Below are 15000 nucleotides of genomic sequence, written 5' to 3' on the forward strand. Positions count from 1 at the left end.
CTGAAAAAAGTAACGATCATTGTTTTGACACGCTTCAGCCTCCGTACATTCACAGGGTTTCATACCATCGGCGACGTCCAGCTCATATGGACTCCATCTTTGTTTCATTGTGACGCATCGATCTGGATCTCTGCAGACAGACAGAGGGACAGACAGAGGGACAGACAGTCAGTTACAGCAGGTGTCTCTCCGTCCTTCATATTTTAAGGTAAACTCAGAATGACATCATCTCATCATCAGCATACTAATAACTGATCCAACATGAGGTCAAAGGTCAGCCAGGGAGCCTCCACAGTCACAGAGGACAGTGTCTGCACAGCCAGAGGGACGTTAAAGACAGACTGCAGCAGACTGTTCTCACTGGAAACGTTATTGAAATAAAACAGTCTGCTCCTCTTACAGATGACACCCAGGTGGAATCAGGGTCTGTCTATCAGTTTGATCAGAATCAGCTGTTTCACCTCTGGCGTCTTGTTTCTGTCTTCTTACCTGTTCAAGGTATTGAGCTGATGCGCAGCCTCGTGCGACATGTCTCGTGCAGGTAGCCGGATTTGGCTCAGCGGCTCCGGGGCAGCAGACAGGGTCCGGGTCCGGAGCTCCAGTGTCCGCGTCCGCGTCCCGCCGCCTGCTTTATACCACCACGCGTCGTGACGCGCCGTTTCCATGGAGACCCCAGAGATAATGACCGTCCATTCAGCTCAGGCAGACCGGGGTTCCCAGGAAGCAGGACCCCAGGGACCCGCAGGGCTCTCCTCCCCACCCCCCGCCGCAGGAGTCGTGTTTTCCGGCGTCTCCTCCTTCGTCACGACCCGCAGCTCCTGTCCCCCCAACGGCACCTCCGCAGCCGTCCAGGACGCGCAGAGAGGTCCCGAGTCCTCCAGAACCAGGCTTCATTGTGTCCTGTCGTCCAGCTCAGCCCATTCAGACGATGATGATGATGATGATGATGATGATGATGATGATGATCTGACGACAGAAACAAACCAAACGTTTCACACGTGCACACAGACTGTCCGGTTACTTCTGTCAGACCGGAAACAGCCGCACTTTATTCTGAAGTTATGTGTCAGTGACATGCTGAAGATGATATTTGTCAATCATCATCATCGATCAGCTGAAACTTTGATTTGGATGAGAGATTACCGCGTGTTGCTCGACTCTGTGGTAGAACCGTGATGTGATCCTGAGACACTTTGCAGAAGGTGAATCTCTCACTACAATCAGCTTAAAGCGTCTTTCTGAGGCCTGGCGGTGATTTCACTTCATCTAAATTCGGATTCTCCGGTGAAATGAGCTGAAACGGCTTCAGGCCGCGCGTTCGGAGCGCGTGCACGTTATTTAAAAGGTAACAGAATTTCATTGGCTCGTCGGAGCGTCCGTCATCCGCAAGTTCGGTTGTGATTGGCTCAATCTTCACACTTGAGGGGAGAAGGCGGGCCTTCGTTCAGTGTAGACTGCTTTATCCAGACATAATATGCGTAGTGCGCGTGCCTCACTGCAAGAAGGTCGTCGGTTCGATCCCCGGGTCATGCGGGCCTTTCTGTGTGAAGTTTGCATGCGTGGCTTCTCCCACAGACCAGACACACGCTCATTAGGTTGACCCTCAGGTGTGAGTGTGAATCAGGGGCGGAGCCAGACAAATTTGATTGCAGGTGCTGAGTGTGCTCCAACATGGACCGGGGGTGCTCCTGGAAATACAGTATCTAGTAGTAACTACACAACGTTAACATAGTATTCCAAGTATTCCAGAACTGTATTATTATGCCGCTGTCTGACATTCACTAATTCAAAAGCCAAAGCTTGTGCACAGATCGAGAAACAATTTCAATTACATTATTTTTTTTACTGAAGTGCAATCTCTCCCCCCGTCTCCCCCCGTGTCTCCCCCCTGTCTCCCCCCGTGTCTCCCCCGGTGTCTCCCCCCGGTGTCTCACCTAAACAGGTCTGTGTGACACGATTACTGTTGACACACTAATTAGGAAACTATCTCAAATCAGAACTGCATGAAAGTGGAAACATCCACATGTACTCATCAAATAATGTTTAAAGCCATCGTGCCATGAGAGGCAAAACATCAAAATGCAAACACAATAGATAACATACTCGCAAAGAGCATCAAAACAGCAACCATCGCCATGGGAAATTAAAAAAACACTTCCCATCTGACATGCAGTATCACAGGAGGACTATGCCATGGTTGTTATGGCTGAGGGCGAATGCATCCATGATCTGGTCGACGTTCAGGGCTCGTGCCCTTTTAATGGTATATTGAATTGAATTGAATTGAACTGAATTGAATATTGATAGCCAAAAGTCCAAGGTTACTGCTACGAGCATCTCTGCTCCTTCTCCTCAGACAGGTTTTCAAACGGCGGAGAGGAGAAAGATCGTTCACAGGAAGAAGATGTAATGTCAGGGATGTACAGAGGAGTTTGTACAAGTCCATAAACGCATCCTTGTGTGGAGCCATGAGTGTGTTAACGGAGTGTCCCTGTTGTGATTGTCTTTCGAGAAGACGTCGGGCTTGATGCAGCTCTGCATTGAAGTTATCCTCAGTGATGTCATGATTCTGTGCCACAGTCAATAAGCACCTCTGATCTAAAACGATCTGTGCTTTGGGTTTAGAGCTGAGAGCCCTGACAGCACATGATAAAAAAGCACATGAGATAAAATGTCATAAAAATATACTTTGTTTAATGATTTTTTATTGGATTCCATGGGGGTGCTATGGAGGTGCTATGTTACCACTAGGGGGAGCTGAAGCACCGGCAAGCCCCTCCTTGGCGCCGCCTATGGTGTGAATGTTGTCTGTCTTTGTATGATGCCCTGCGATTGGCTGGCGACCGGTTCAGGGTGTACCCCGCCGCTCGCCCGCTGACAGCAGCGATGGGCTCCAGCCCCCCGCGAGCCTGACAATGTGTGTATATATATATATATATATATAGACAATGGATGGATGGATAATATACGTAGTCATTACGTGCTGGAGCGTAATCCAGCATTGCCGCCATATTGGTTGGGTCTCCTCCCTCTAAGCCAGTGTTTTTCAACCTTTTTTGAGCCAAGGTGCATTTTTTTCACTGAAAAAATCACAAGGCACACCACCAACCGACAATGTTAAAAAATGAAACTCTGTAGCCTATATTAACAACATAAAGCCATTCTTGTCAAAGTGCCTTGAATAGGAATCAAAAAAAACAAAACACAAAGAAAAAAGTCTTTCATGATCTTTCATATTTCTCCTCACTCAGTGTGAAACCTGGGCCTGTTTGGATGAACGTTAACAGGGTTATTATAGATTAGTCAAGTTCGCCAAAATTCATTAATGTGTTCACTCACTGTTCCTTTAATTTTCTATTAAGTTATTTTGTTATTTTATTTGTTAAGGAAATAGATATAGTAGGTACTTATATCCTATATCTGTATATATGCAGGCTCTCCTTATTTGTTTGAAAACAGCGCCCCCATGTGGCGGCGGTGCTAATTACAGAGATCGCCCCTTTCTTTGCTGATGTTCTCAATGATCAACGTTCTAAAAATAGCTCCGTGCTTTGTTCCAGATACTAAGCTATAAAAGTAACTTCACATTATTGAGAATGCATTTGAAGTGACATAAGTGGCCTTACACGTCTTGTGACTGTTGCAGGATTGTCGTTTTGTGTTGAAATCATTCTGTTGAGTGAAGTTTGTTTGCTAAGTGTTAGCAGCTAGCCGTCTAATGCCTCATGCACTGTTTACGAACTGCGCAGCTAATTCAAGTACGGCTTTGTTGTGTTGACTGTATTTAATGTGTCGGGGCTGGAGCTGTACAGCATGTTTTCCACCACCACCAAACACATTTCTGTGTTTGTTTGGCAGCTGTGTGTGGAGACGTTAATGCTGTGAACCAATAAGTCGCTGCGTGATTCCTTCAATCCATCAACGTCAATAAAGAGTTTAAAAATAAACGAGTTCAGCGACGTGGTAGCTAGCTTTAAGCTCTCTCATTCACCTTTGTTGTTTCTCTCGCAGGCAAACAAAACAGTCCGCTTTCTTGTTTTGAGGCGAAAGCTGTTTCGTATACATAGTAGTTTGGTATATAATAGTTTACTTGGGACCATAGCACTGTTGGATAGCTTTTCGCCACACACCAAGCACAATGAGTCGGTGTCGTTGCATCCCCGGTAAAAGAAAATCCAAATGAAATGTAGCTTTCGCTGTATTGCCTCACACAAGAGACTTTGCTCAAGGTCGTCATCTTTGCTTTTTTTGCCCTCTGCTCTTACTAGAGTTAGCATTTTTCCTTTTCAGAAACGTCTCCATCACTGCCGCCTGTCGCATCCATGCATCACTGATCCTCTTGTCTCAGAGTACAAGGCAATTGGCTACTGCTGCCAGCTGATGATATGATACAGTCACACTCGACAATGGCATATGAATGTTTTTTAGACCAATCAGGTGAAATTGGATAATTTCCACGGCACACCCGACGAGCTCTCACGGCACACTAGTGTGCCGCGGCGCAGTGGTTGAAAAACACTGCTCTAAGCTAGTCAGCGTAAAGAGAGCAGCTGTGCTCGTACTTTGTGCAGCCTACAGAATTTTCACATTTAGAATTAGTCTTAGTCTTTTTAGTCCGTGGGCCAGAGATTGTTTCATGCCTACACATCCCTGCTTTACAGTCGTTTTGATGTGGTAGACCTCTCAGACTGGTCAGCTGTTGATGGTGATCACCTCATGAAGTAACCCACCCCCTGAAGCAAACGGCACTTCAGACACCAGTACGGATCTTTTCTAGCCTACCTGTGGAAGAAACATGGTCATACCGTTTCCCAGCTTACCCTCAGAAGAAATATCTTTTCTAACTCTGACTGTCCTCGTTCAACATCTCTGTAATCTCAGTGTGTAAATGTTTTTAATGTTTTTAGGAGGCTGGAATAACAATCCCACTGCCGGGCAGTTCCAGGGCGTTTTCCTCCGTCTGATGGTCCGTTGTGGCGTCTCACCAGGTGGGTCAGACAACGTGGCACGATGAGACTGTGTCCCCGCCAGCTGCAGACATGCGCTCTGCTTTAATGGCAGAGGAAGCGCTCCCACCCCCATGTGCAAACATTTCTGTGGACATACGTGACCACAGTGACCTGCCCACCCGCTGGGGGTCTTGTGGACAGTGTCCTGGTCTACATTTCAGGGTCTGTTGTCAGAAAAATTCAGAAAAAACTGTCCTGTGAGGTGTGCCTCATCACAGCTGCCGTAGCCTCATCCTCTGAGCAGAGCTGCCCGCTGCTTCAGCTGATGGCCCCCTGAGAGGGAACGGTGAGGGTGGTCAGAGCAGCGGAGCGCGTGATTGGCCGAAACGCAACACCACAAGGGGTCAGTGTGTCCACTTCACAGACACACACACACACACACAGACACACACACACACACACACACACACACACACACACTTCACAGGGCAGGGCAGCAGAGATCAATGGATGAATTGATTGAAAGTGTATCAGCAGTGATTGATTGAGAAGTTTTTCATGAGGATTTTCAGATTTGATGCTTCTGAACTCTTTTCTTGGTTTTATTCTCTGTTGATGTTTAACCTGCTGCAGCAAAACTATTCCCCACACTGAGATCAATAAAGTTCAGTCTGAGTCTGATCACCTGTTCAGCCAGCGCCCCTTCACTGCTCCGTCACGCCCACCTGCCCAACCCCCCACCTGACCAATCAGTGCAGTCCTCCAGCGGCTCTCCCGCTGTGGCCCCGGGGACAGATTGTTCTCGCACTCCCCGTCGGACCGCCTTGTCGGTGTGGACCCTGCCGGCCTCTGCTGCCCCCTGGTGGAAGCACCTCAGCCTTCTGTACCTGACTGCGTTTGTTGCCTCGTCCTTCCTGATCTGTTTGCCAAACGTTTCCTGAAACGCTCTGAGCGGACTGTCACAAGAGACTTCTGTGTTCATGTTGTGCTTGTGCCGCTATTGGGTCCTGACCTTACCTGTGCCTTACCTGTTACCTGTTCTTTATCTGAAAATCTTTGTTGCTTTGATGTTTTTCATGTCAGCTCACGACACTTTTCATTTTGTAGAGCATTAAGACGACTTTCCACATTTTTATCAATCATCATACTTTGGTCAACTTTATTTATGTAACACTCCCAAACAAAGCAGATACAATGAAAAGCAAGATGAGAACAGAGCTGTAAGATAATAAACCACAAATAATGCAATAAGGACAAAAAGAAAAACGTAAATACACGTTAACATATTCAATGACGCTGTAAATAGAACAAATACAACTGAAGCTTCATTTTATCCACAAGGCAGCAGAAAAACAATCATCTGGATCAAAATGAGTGACTTCGGTCTTTCAGCGTCTTTATACACACAGATTCTGACACAGGTATGAAATCCTCTGCAGAGACGCCACGTCCGCGATGTTAAACTGTGTTAGACAGGACGCAAAAACACGTTCTATGTAAAGAAGTCAAACGTGTCTGCAGGTCAGACTTTTCTAGCCGTCACCTCTAAATGTCCCAACAGTCAGAAGGAGAAATAGAAACGTGTGTTCACCATCATCCATCACACCAAGATACAAAGACACAGAAGTCAATGCGAGCAGACGTTAATTCACTTTGTGGCACAAATTCAGGCGAACTGAAGTGGAACTAAAATAACCATGAGGAGTTCAGGGACCCAAACCAGTGTGAGGCGTTCCATAACTCAGATGAGCGTGAGGTGTTCAGGAGGTGGCCGTGCTTTTCGGCAGATATCTTGAATCTGTTTAGAAGCAAACTGCTTCCGTTTTCTGGTATTTCTTGGTAAAGTACGTCTGTCCTTAAGTGCCACACTCGTTTCTGTCCATGCAGATTTCTGCCGTTACATAAGAAGCACCCCCCCCAACCCCCCCCCCCCGCAGTTCCCCCACATACATCTGGGCCGTCTGTTGTTCCGTAGAGTGCAGCTGTGACCAACTTCCTGTCAGTGTGACCTTTTGGGTGTGATGCAGATGTGCTCTTAGTGAAATGTGCTGCTGCCACGAACACGTCCATCAGTTCGTCCTTTGAGTGGATCCACCTCACGTCCAAACGTTTTCTTTTGTACGAATTCAGAGGATGGGCAGCTTTGGTGGAGGTGTGCACACTCTGACAGTTGTCTGGTTTTATGTGGTGTGTTTTCATGTTTAGTTCATTTGCATTATGTTTAACCCAGCAAAGCTCGATTATTAAAGCATGTGTGAGTGTGTTCGTATTGACTCAAAGTTGATTTGAATCTAAGGCTTTGAGGACCAGTTGCTGTTGAGGAACAGGATCATGTTGAGGTTTTCTGGATCGATGGACCTCCTCAGGTTGCAGAACTGATCACCTGCACTGGAGAAAGCTCTCTCTAAGGGCACAGCAGTGGAGACAACCCCAAGATCCTTCAGAGCAAGTTCGCTCAGTTCACCAAAATTCTTCTTTCCTGTGTACCTCCACCAGGACAAAGGGTTGGACGCCTCTGCAGTCGGTTCGTAGGCGATGTATCTGTCCAGCACATCATTCAGTTCGGCAGCAGAAGGGGAGGCTGGGCCTGCAGCAAGCTTCTTCTTGATTTGATCCATCGCTTGCTTTTTGTTTTGGTCTCCCAGCTGGTTTTTGAATCGAGGATCAAGAAATGTGGTGGGAGCCAGGACGTGGTTGTTGATGTCACCAAAATTCATCTTACATTTTGACAGTAATTTCTGGGCGACATCATTGTTTCTCTTTTCTTCTCTAAGACTGTCCATGAGTTTCTTCAGCAGCGGCAGCATGGCCGAAATGGTCTGGAATCCTCCTTTCATCGAGGACGTGGCGTTCATCAGAGGCGTCAGAGCCGATATGATCTTGTTGATTTTATTTTTCTCGTTTTCATTTAGAAGTAAATCTGTCTTCCCTCTCTTGTCCAGCACCATCACCATGGCCTCGTACTGCTGCATCAGTCGTTGTAGCATCTGCAGCCAAGGCAGCCATCGGTCCCCCGAGTACATGATCAGCTCGTCTTGTTCCATATCCAGCCTCTCTTGAATCTCTCTGAGCTTTCTCTCAACTTCAGAATCATTCTGAAAGAATCTGATGATGTTCTGACACTTTCTGAGAACATCCAACAGCTCCCCATCACTCATCAGATCCCGAAACACCACGTTCAAGGTGTCAGCGAAACAAGGCATGTGGGTCCATTTTGTTTTAATGTTTTTCAGCTGCGGCATGCCGGCTCTGATGACCGTGTGGACCTTGTCTTTCACACACCAAGACTCCATGACAGCCAAGAGCTGCTTTTGAATGTTGGCTGCAGAGTCGTCTCCAAAGAGGCTGGCAGTCCGGAGCATGTAGGACTTGAGATTCCCATGGATGTCCACAAAATGGCAAGCCACCGTCAGATAGGGGTCTTCAGCTCTTGAAGACCACAACTCACATGTCAGCACAACATCAGCAGCAGAGGCCAAGACTGATCTCAGCTTCTTTTCCTCTTCACTGTAGATGCTGAGAAGCTGTGAGCGTATCACAGATTTGGTAGGAATTTGAAGAGACGGATTTAGTGCTTTTACAAAATCTAGAAAGTTAGTGTCTTCTGTACTTTCCAACGGCTGCAGGGTCGATACGATCATCTTCAACAGGCGTCTTTTAGTTGTCAGTATTTCCCGATGCTCAGCTGTGGAAGGAAACAGATCAGATTTTTAAAGGGTCATCTTTTATAACATGCTGTGCCCATGCAGTGATACCGCCAGAGGTGCGACTTCCCGCCTCAGGGACACTGAAGCAGGGACACTATGTGAAACTGTAATTAGCAGAAGATCACGTCAGAACGCCCGAACTAAAGGCTCAAACATGCTTCCTCAGGCTGGGACATTCGTCTGTTTCTGGCATCACAACAGGCAGCTGGATCTATCAATCAGTGACATCCACAAACGTGATGTCAGATGACGCATTGAGACTGGGGACGAGCGTGAAGACATTTGAGGACCAAAGATGTTAATTCCAGTTTAAGAGCTTCAATCTGCTTCAAACAAAGTAGTTGGTACAAGCTGTGGTCCTACCACAGCACCTTCCAGACCACGTTCTGCGAGGGAAGACCTGTTAGCCACTGCTGCTACTTTGCTTTTGCTAACAGTGCTAACAGGATGTAAGTGACCTTTCAACTCACGGAAGAGAGTCGACTTGAAGTGAGAAAATGTGCTCTGGGTTATGCGTAAAGAGTGAAATGCGAGCTTTTTTGTGGCTGTACTGACTGAAAGAGAACTTGACTATGGCAAGCCACTGGGTTCAAACATGTGAAGTAATGCTTCAATGCCATTGGCTGGTAATGCAGAGGTCAACACCTTGTGTACTCCTGTGTTACCACGAAGTCGGTCCAGTGATCGGCGTATCAGATCACATGCTCTTACCTGGTCATGTAGACTCGCTTTCATAGTTATGAAGGTACTAATCTGTCGTCTGACTGTGGGAGGTGACCTCCCTTAGCGGACAAAGAGCTCTCTGTCGGTCTCTTCACCCGTTCGCACACTGATGGCGACAGAGCTGCCGTACGAGGCGCTGGGCGGATGGGTCGGGTTCAGGTTCATGGCAGAGCTGCATCCAGCAGAGCTTACAGCAGGTAAATCTGATTGTTTCAGACAAAGAAACACCAAGAACCTGACTGTTTGGCCTTTTCCCTCCATCTTCAAACAGGCAGCGGTTATATGGAACCCTTTGATGACGGCGTGCACATGAACACCTGCTGAACCTCGTGGCTTGCCATAGCTGACTGACACGCAGCTGAAACAAAACTCAGAAAGCCTTATTTTTTAATATTTAAATGTCCTCCACAGACGGACATGGGCACGTCCTCAAATGACTCGTTTTCTCAGTATCACGCCAGAGTCTGTAATTCTTCCGTCCCACACACCCAGCGATGGACGTGAAGTCCGTCTTTGAAGTAATTGTACTTTACTGCAGCTCAGAGGGAAATATTGTACTTTACTTCACAGCAGTCAGATTTACACACTGAGCAGAAGAAAGCAAAAACAGACAAGATTATAATGAAATCTAAAGAAAATATGGTGATTCTATCTAAATGAGCTGAAACAAGCAGTCCATTCATCAAATGATCGGTCATCTGTTGTTTTAATGGTTTCATTGATCTCTGCTGTGGAATCACTTGATGTTTGATCTTCTCACATGTTTGATTGGCTGCTTTTCCTCTCAGTGATCTGACTGTGTCTGTAATCACGGGGAGCTTTGGACCAAACAAACATGGTGGAGGCGTCACGTTGGGCTCATCGTGACCACATTTCTCACTGTTTTCACAAAGTTTCCAAACCAATCAATCGATGGAGGAAATGATCAGCTGATTGATCCAGAATGAAAAGAATCATTAGTTTAAAATGAGCTCCAACAGGAACGTCCTGCTGAGACAAGAGGACAACAGACACTGGAGACACAATGATCTACAGAGACAAGAGGACAACAGACACTGGAGACACAATGATCTACAGAGACAAGAGGACAACAGACACTGGGGACACTTTACTGCACTCGGTACTTTTACTCTGAATACTTTAAGTACACTCTCCTGATTATACTTCAATACTTTCACTGACAGAGCATTTTCACTGTTGGGCTTACGCTTGTGACAGCAGTATTTTTACTTTGATATTACTACTTTTGCTTAAGGTTCTGAGTACTTTGTCCACCACTGCACACAACTCTGTGGTGGCCAAGTCTCAGCCGCCGTCCTCCGACAGGTGAGGACGGCCGGTGTTCCTGTCCAGCTGAGTGAATGACTGCAGGCTGGACAGCTTCGCTCGGTCATTGGCTGCCTCTCGTTTGCCGTTTTGACCAACGTTGTAAACTACAGACGGTGGTGAGATTTAAAGACAGCTTAGGAATCAGATTTCTGAAGTGTCTCCGCCTGTTCAAACAGCACGCTGACATGTCGCTGCTCGTTCTGCTGAATGAGACCAGCTTAGTGTGAGAAACAGACTTTTGGTGCAGTTTTCCACCAGTGGCAGTAACGATGTGGACCTGATGGTCCAGCTGTCAGTCTCACGTGGTCCTGACTTTGTTACCTCATCCTGAACTCCATCGTATCCACGGGAACATAATCCTCAGGACTAAAAGGAGCGAGTGAGTACACCAGTGACTGATTTACGCACAGCGGACTGACTTTTCAGGAAGTGAGGACGTTGGTTATGTTGGGTGTGACTGCGGCGCCTGTTCGACACACTCAGTTTCATGAAGTTACATCAGTGAATAAGACGTGTTCGTTACCTCTTCCCTGCCTGATCTGGTCCCGTCTCGTTGTCCGGTGGCCGTTTGCTGGATGCTCTCTGGCCTGCATGTTGGTTCTTGTTCTGTCTGATCAGGATGGACACGAGTCCCGTCAGTAAACAGAAATCCAGCTTTAAATGTACCTTAACCCCTTCAATGGCACAGTGTTGTCAGCTTTTCATGAAGAGATACTTACATTGAGCTCTTGCTGGCATCATTTTTAGAGGCGACTGGAAAACAGCGTTGGTCGTGAAGGCGGCTTCCCGTCTGCTGAAGTTTCATCTGCTCTGCTCTGATTGCTGAACGTCATCTTACCACCTGGGCGGAGTTTGGAAACTGAAGAAATGAGGAAACAAAAGTGAAACTGTTCAGTCCTTCATGTCTGAGACTTTGTGCCTTTAATGTACGATTCTTCATCCTGACGTATAAAACATTAACATACCTGTATGAGGTGTCCTGTTTGCAGCTGTTTGCAGCTGTAGAGCTGTCCTGACCTGACTGCTGATGAATATTAAACCTACGTGACGCCTTCAGGGTCCCTTTCCTGTGAAATGAAAGGAATGAACACGTTCTATGAGCGGCACGTCTCTTGTGCATTGTGGGAGCATTCATAGTGGACTCTGATGCATCCGTGCTGCCGGCAGATCACCTGCGGCTGATCCTGATCACCTGATCCTGAAAAAGCTGCTTTATAGAGGCCTGTTGAAAATACAGATCTAGTTAGATCTGAGTCAATATTGAATTCATTTCTGTCTGTGATTCACTGCCACAGAAATGATCCGAGCACACAGGTTTGATGCTGGTGTTCAGCTGACCTCAGTGTGGTCAAACTTTGGTAAAAGAAGCTGATCTAACACTTAACTGTTTATGTACCCTCAGGGACACCATATTTCACACAACACTTCCTGAACGAATGATACTCAGCTCACTTCTGTGAAGCTGTTATTACATTATGATTCTTCCTCTCAGGTGTGTTTCAGTGCATGTGAGGACATGCAGCAGTCAGGCCGTAGTGATCAGAGCACACCAGCAGGGGTCAGTGTGGCGCCGGTTGCTGATATCACAGCTGTGTTTGCGAGGTGTGATGGCAGACTCAGGAGCGTGTTGTTGGAGTCCACCCGGATGAGAGGCTGAATGCTGCTGGTGTTTGTCCAGGAGCACCCCCTCCCTCAGCCGGTCCCACCAAGAAGCTCAGTCTGGTCCTAGTCCAGGTTTAGGTGGAGCCTTTGCATCCACCCTGAGACACAGGACGATTCTCTGGGGTTCAGATCAAGCAAGCGAATCAGTCGCTTGTTTTCAAACACTACTTCATTCAGTAGTTTTAACTTGTAATCTTTGCAGTATTACATTGATCGACCCTTGGTGACTGAAGGAAGTGGTTTTTTTAGATCTGCAAAACCAGATCAACCAGTGTGAGGGGCTGAGGGAGGGTGAGTTAATCTGACAGACTGTGCAGACAACCAGCCAATCGCAGTGCAGCTGTCCTGTGGCGAAGGAGCTTTGATCAGTCAGGTGATGTCTGGAGGAGGAGGAGCTTCCTGTCACGAAGGTGTCAGCAGACTGTAGCAGGTTTCATGTGTTTTACTGAGATAATTGAATTAGTTCGTGAGGTCCAGACACATTCCTGCCTGCTCGAGAAGAAATACAACATTGAAATGATGAACTGATGAGGACGTCATGAAGGAGCTCTGTGGAAACATGAAACCACACGACAATATGTGTTCATATTGTCTGCATTAAAACGAACTGAGTGCTTTGACACGAATACCTGAAGGCGTGGCTCATGGCGGTGTGTGTGGTGCACCTGTGGCCGCCTTCATTCAGTCATTTCAGAAGAAGCAGGAATAACGTGAGCGGCTGTTTTATTGATCATTCAGGCCTTTCGTCTGACACTGGTTTGATGGTGCATGCTGTTGGGAAACAGGGTGGCACTGGATGGGAACACTGGTGGGAGCCGGATGGTGCAGTGCCTCCATGTGGGGGGGGGGCCAGTGGGCCATCAGTGTCCATCAGGACACCTGTCCTACACACATCAGCTCATCCCAGGGATGGAGCGATTACAGATGCTTGTTGTAGTGACTTACCTGAGCATGTTGCAGGTGTGACCACGCCCCCTTCACAGGGGTCTTGGTGCTCGTCCTTTGAGGCTCTGATGGTCTTCTTGTGGTTCTGTCCAGCCAGCCTGAACGCTTCCACCAACAACCACAGCTTTCACACTGAAGTAATGCAGTACAAAGTACTGAAAGGTAGTGACCTCTAAGTATAGAGTACCTCAAAATTATACTTCAGAACGGTAAGTTGAGATTTGAAGCCAGCTGATTGGTTCTGGCTCTAAACTCTACAAAAGCTCCTCCTGTATTAATACAACATGCATAAAGTGTACCAAGAAGATCTGATTGGCTGACAGGACCTGCTGTCTGGGCTGTCTGATTGGCTGATGGGACCTGCTTTCTGAACTCTCTGATTGGCTGATGGGACCTGCTGTCTGAGCTCTCTGATTGGCTGATGGGACCTGCTTTCTGAGCTCTCTGATTGGCTGATGGGACCTGCTTTCTGAGCTCTCTGATTGGCTGATGGGACCTGCTTTCTGAGCTCTCTGATTGGCTGATGGGACCTGCTTTCTGGGCTGTTTGCCAAACACAACTGGCCTCCAACCAAAAAGTGTGGCAGCTCTCCAGCAAACAGAAAACACCAGCTGACCTCATAATGAGATAATCATGACAATATGTGAAAGTGGTGAGAGCTGCCAGCGTCTTCTTCTGTGTTTGACTCACAGCTCTGATGAAACATCGTACAGTGAGAACATGTCGAGCTGACAGGAAGAAATGACCAATCAGATCATGTAAGTGTGTTTCATGACACAAAGTCAGGCTGAAACACTGTGTGTGTGTGTGTGTGTGTGTGTGTGTGTGTGTGTGTGTGTGTGTGTGTGTGTGTGTGTGTGTGTGTGTGTGTGTGTCAGTAGATGAGACAAAAGTAGAAAAATCATTTTTGGTGGAACATTTTTTTATTGGTGAAGTTACCAAACACAGATTCATACACGTCTTTACATTTTCTCTCTGAAATTCAATAAATGTATTTCTAAGTTTTATTTTTCCTGCTCATGCAGTGCAGAAAAAAATGTCCTGAAGAGGCCCAATGACCTCTGACCCCTTGTTAGCTCTTAGCCAAACAGATAAATGCATTCTTTAGAAGGACTTTATAAGCATCCAATAAGAAAATATAGAAAACAGACTGGTCATCTTTCAGAGAAACGCAGACATTTGGATAGAAAAACATTTTCCTCTCAGGATGATTGAGCTTCAGAGACTGTAAACCAGAGACAGCAGGGAGGTCTCACTCCCACTCACAAAACCGACATCTGAACTTTTTGCTGTAGTTTTTTCTTCCTTCAGCTTCTTTAACGTTTCTTACGCCACGAAACACAGATTCCATCCACACGAAGATCAACGAAGAAAAGGATGATGAACCGGAAAACCCAGGGAGCCTTTCATCTGCCAACAGAACCAGAACGCAGAGGACTACGAGGACCAGAATGCATTGTGATGCAAGCAGGAACATAAAGGAGGAAAACCACAACAACAGTAACAACAACAACAACAACAACAACAACAATCTGACTGACTCCTTCGTATCTCTGCTGATGAATTCTTTTCATATGAATTTTCTTTCTCTTTTTTTGAAACAGAAAATGGCACAAATTGAAAATAAAACCTTGAACTCTCTTTTTGTACTGACGAGGAAATGAAATGTCAGTTCGTCTCGTTCT

The 15000-nt window shown here is 46.7% G+C and overlaps 3 protein-coding genes across 3 annotated transcripts in view; all 3 read right to left on the bottom strand.

Moving 5' to 3' along the window:
* LOC139330662 (T-cell acute lymphocytic leukemia protein 1 homolog) overlaps positions 1–124 on the bottom strand; it is a 1244-nt gene extending 1120 nt beyond the window's left edge. Inside the window, exon 1 of the mRNA XM_070961702.1 lies at positions 66–124. Coding sequence (XP_070817803.1) covers positions 66–108 — 43 coding nt within the window. The 5' untranslated portion in view covers positions 109–124. The remainder of the gene's footprint in view (positions 1–65) is intronic.
* A 7087-nt stretch (positions 125–7211) lies between these two features.
* LOC139330490 (E3 SUMO-protein ligase ZBED1-like) lies at positions 7212–11438 on the bottom strand. The gene is made up of 3 exons (XM_070961421.1): positions 11428–11438; positions 11232–11318; positions 7212–8634 (listed from the first exon to the last, which is right to left on the bottom strand). The coding sequence occupies exons 2-3, from the start codon at positions 11299–11301 to the stop codon at positions 7241–7243; spliced, it is 1464 nt and encodes a 487-aa protein (XP_070817522.1). The 5' UTR covers positions 11302–11318; positions 11428–11438; the 3' UTR covers positions 7212–7240.
* A 2792-nt stretch (positions 11439–14230) lies between these two features.
* Positions 14231–15000, bottom strand: part of LOC139330781 (ephrin-A2) — a 59101-nt gene continuing 58331 nt past the window's right edge. Inside the window, exon 4 of the mRNA XM_070961914.1 lies at positions 14231–15000. This exon is cut by the window's right edge and continues 2206 nt beyond it. The gene's annotated coding sequence lies outside the window, so the exon portion shown is untranslated.

The sequence above is a fragment of the Chaetodon trifascialis genome, chromosome 4 (genome assembly GCF_039877785.1).
Source record: "Chaetodon trifascialis isolate fChaTrf1 chromosome 4, fChaTrf1.hap1, whole genome shotgun sequence".
NCBI lineage: Eukaryota > Metazoa > Chordata > Actinopteri > Chaetodontiformes > Chaetodontidae > Chaetodon > Chaetodon trifascialis.